At 45.4% G+C, this 2,131-nt stretch overlaps 1 protein-coding gene across 1 annotated transcript; it reads left to right on the top strand.

Moving 5' to 3' along the window:
- Positions 1-686: 686 nt before the first annotated feature.
- Positions 687-1,169, top strand: LOC130976157 (uncharacterized). Its single transcript, XM_057900932.1, has one exon. The coding sequence runs from the start codon at positions 687-689 to the stop codon at positions 1,167-1,169; it is 483 nt and encodes a 160-aa protein (XP_057756915.1).
- The last annotated feature ends 962 nt before the right edge of the window (positions 1,170-2,131 follow it).

Raw genomic sequence — 2,131 nt, 5'->3', positions numbered from 1 at the left:
GAACCGTACCTTTTCTAAAGGTATTCAGATGGAATCATCCGGAGGTGTGTCCCAGATGAAGAAAAATAGCAGATTCTTTGGCAATGTCATGGTTCTGAGTGTGGAAGCCACTTTGGTGGTGAAAGGACAGCTACAAAGGTCCTTTAGAGCGGGTTTTACTGGCCAACTCTATTCAGAGACTCAAGAACATTTGTAAAGTACTGTGACAGATGTGAGAAAGCCACGAATCTCCCTGCCAACCATGAAATGATACAGCAGGGGATTCTTGAGGTTGAGTTGTTTGATGTGTGAGGTATTGATTTCATGGGACCTTTCCCACCCTCACATTCAAATAACTATATTCTAGTGGCAGTCGACTATGTGTCCAAGTAGGTGGAAGCTATGGCTTTGCCCATCAATGATGCCATAGTGGTAATGAGGTTTCTTCAGAGATATATCTTTAGCCGGTTTGGTGTCCCAAGACACTCATCAGTGATGGAGGAAGCCATTTCTGCAACAGACAGCTGGACTCTCTTCTGCAGAGATATGGAGTCCATCATAAAGTGGCAACCCCTTATCACCCTCAGACAAGTGGACAGGTTGAAGTTACCAACAGGGAACTTAAGAGGATTCTAGAGAAGACCGTCAGTGTTTCAAGAAAGGACTGGTCTAGGAAGCTTGATGATGCTCTCTAGGCATACCGGACAATGTACAAGACTCCCATTAGCATGTCCCCTTATCAGTTGGTCTATGGCAAAGCCTGTCACTTGCCAGTTGAGCTGGAGCATAAAGCTTACTGGGCAATCAGGTATCTGAATCTTGATTCAGAAGCTACAAGAATCAAGCGAATGCTTCAGTTGAATGAGCTTGATGAATTTAGATATTCAGCCTATGAGAATGCCAAGCTCTATAAGGAGAGAACTAAGCTATTGCATGACAAGAAGATAGCCATCAGAGTCTTTGAGCCAGGACAGAGAGTACTTCTATACAATTCAAGGCTCAAATTCTTTCCCAGGAAGCTAAAATCCCGATGGTCAGGACCATTTGTGGTTACTAGAGCTTCACCGTACGGTCATGTGGAAATACAGGAAGAGAATTTTGCCAGGAAATTTACAGTGAATGGCCAGAGGTTGAAGCATTATCTAGGAGGTGAGATTGATCGCCAGAGGTCCACTCATCTGCTGAATTAGCAAAACTGACCGTCAAGCTAGTAACGTTAAAGAAGTGCTTGTCGAGAGGCAACCCGATAATTTCGTATCCTTAGTTATTTTTCGTAGTAGTAGTTTTCTTACTTGTTAGATTTTTATTAAGTTCTTACTAATTTTTTGATCATGCAGCTATTTTATCACAGGAACTGAACACCTCAAGCTATTAAAAAAAAGAGCAAACGACGCGCAAGCGTCGCTGATGCGTACGCGTCAGATGGGTGTGTGAAAAATAAATTTGACAGAGAGTTGCGAGGGAGTGGCGCTGGAATAGTGCCTTTGGCACAAATTGTTCCACGCGACCGCGTCGATGACGCGTCCGCGTCATGTGGGAAAACTGCCTCCCACGTGTCCGCGTCACTCACGCAAACGCGTGACTTGCAGAATCGACGTAAAAGAGTGTTTGGGCAGAGAGTTGTGCTGGCTTGGGGCAAGAAGTGTGCTAAAAGCATAAATCTGGTCACGTGAACGCGTACCCCACGCGTCCGTGTCATTTTTCAATATCGGCCATCCACGCGATCGCGTCACCCACGCGACCGCGTCACCCACAATTTTGGCAGAATGAGTTTTTAACCAGAAAGTTGCGCGAACGCGAGGATGCCCCGGTGCCAATGGCACAAATCACTCCATGCAAATGCATGCTCCACCCGTTCGCGTCACTTCAACAATGGGCTAACCGCGCGAACGCGTGACCCACGCGTCCGCGTCGCTTGCGCCGCACTAGTTCCGCCCAGTTTTCTTTCTCTCTCTCTTTCCCAATCCTAATTTTCTCTTATTCTTTTATCCTCTTCTTTTTCTTTCTTCATAATAACTTATCTCTTTCTATTTTCAGTTCTTCTTTGCTTGAGGACAAGCAAACCTTTAAGTTTGGCGTTGACGCTTCACGTAAAGGTTTTCTGTTTATTCCTATAGCACCAAAAGGGAGGCGTATCATCTTCACTGAGGAG

The sequence above is a fragment of the Arachis stenosperma genome, chromosome 1 (assembly GCF_014773155.1).
Source record: "Arachis stenosperma cultivar V10309 chromosome 1, arast.V10309.gnm1.PFL2, whole genome shotgun sequence".
In the NCBI taxonomy this organism is placed as follows: Eukaryota; Viridiplantae; Streptophyta; class Magnoliopsida; order Fabales; family Fabaceae; genus Arachis; species Arachis stenosperma.
This window is presented reverse-complemented; position numbering and strand designations above follow the sequence as displayed.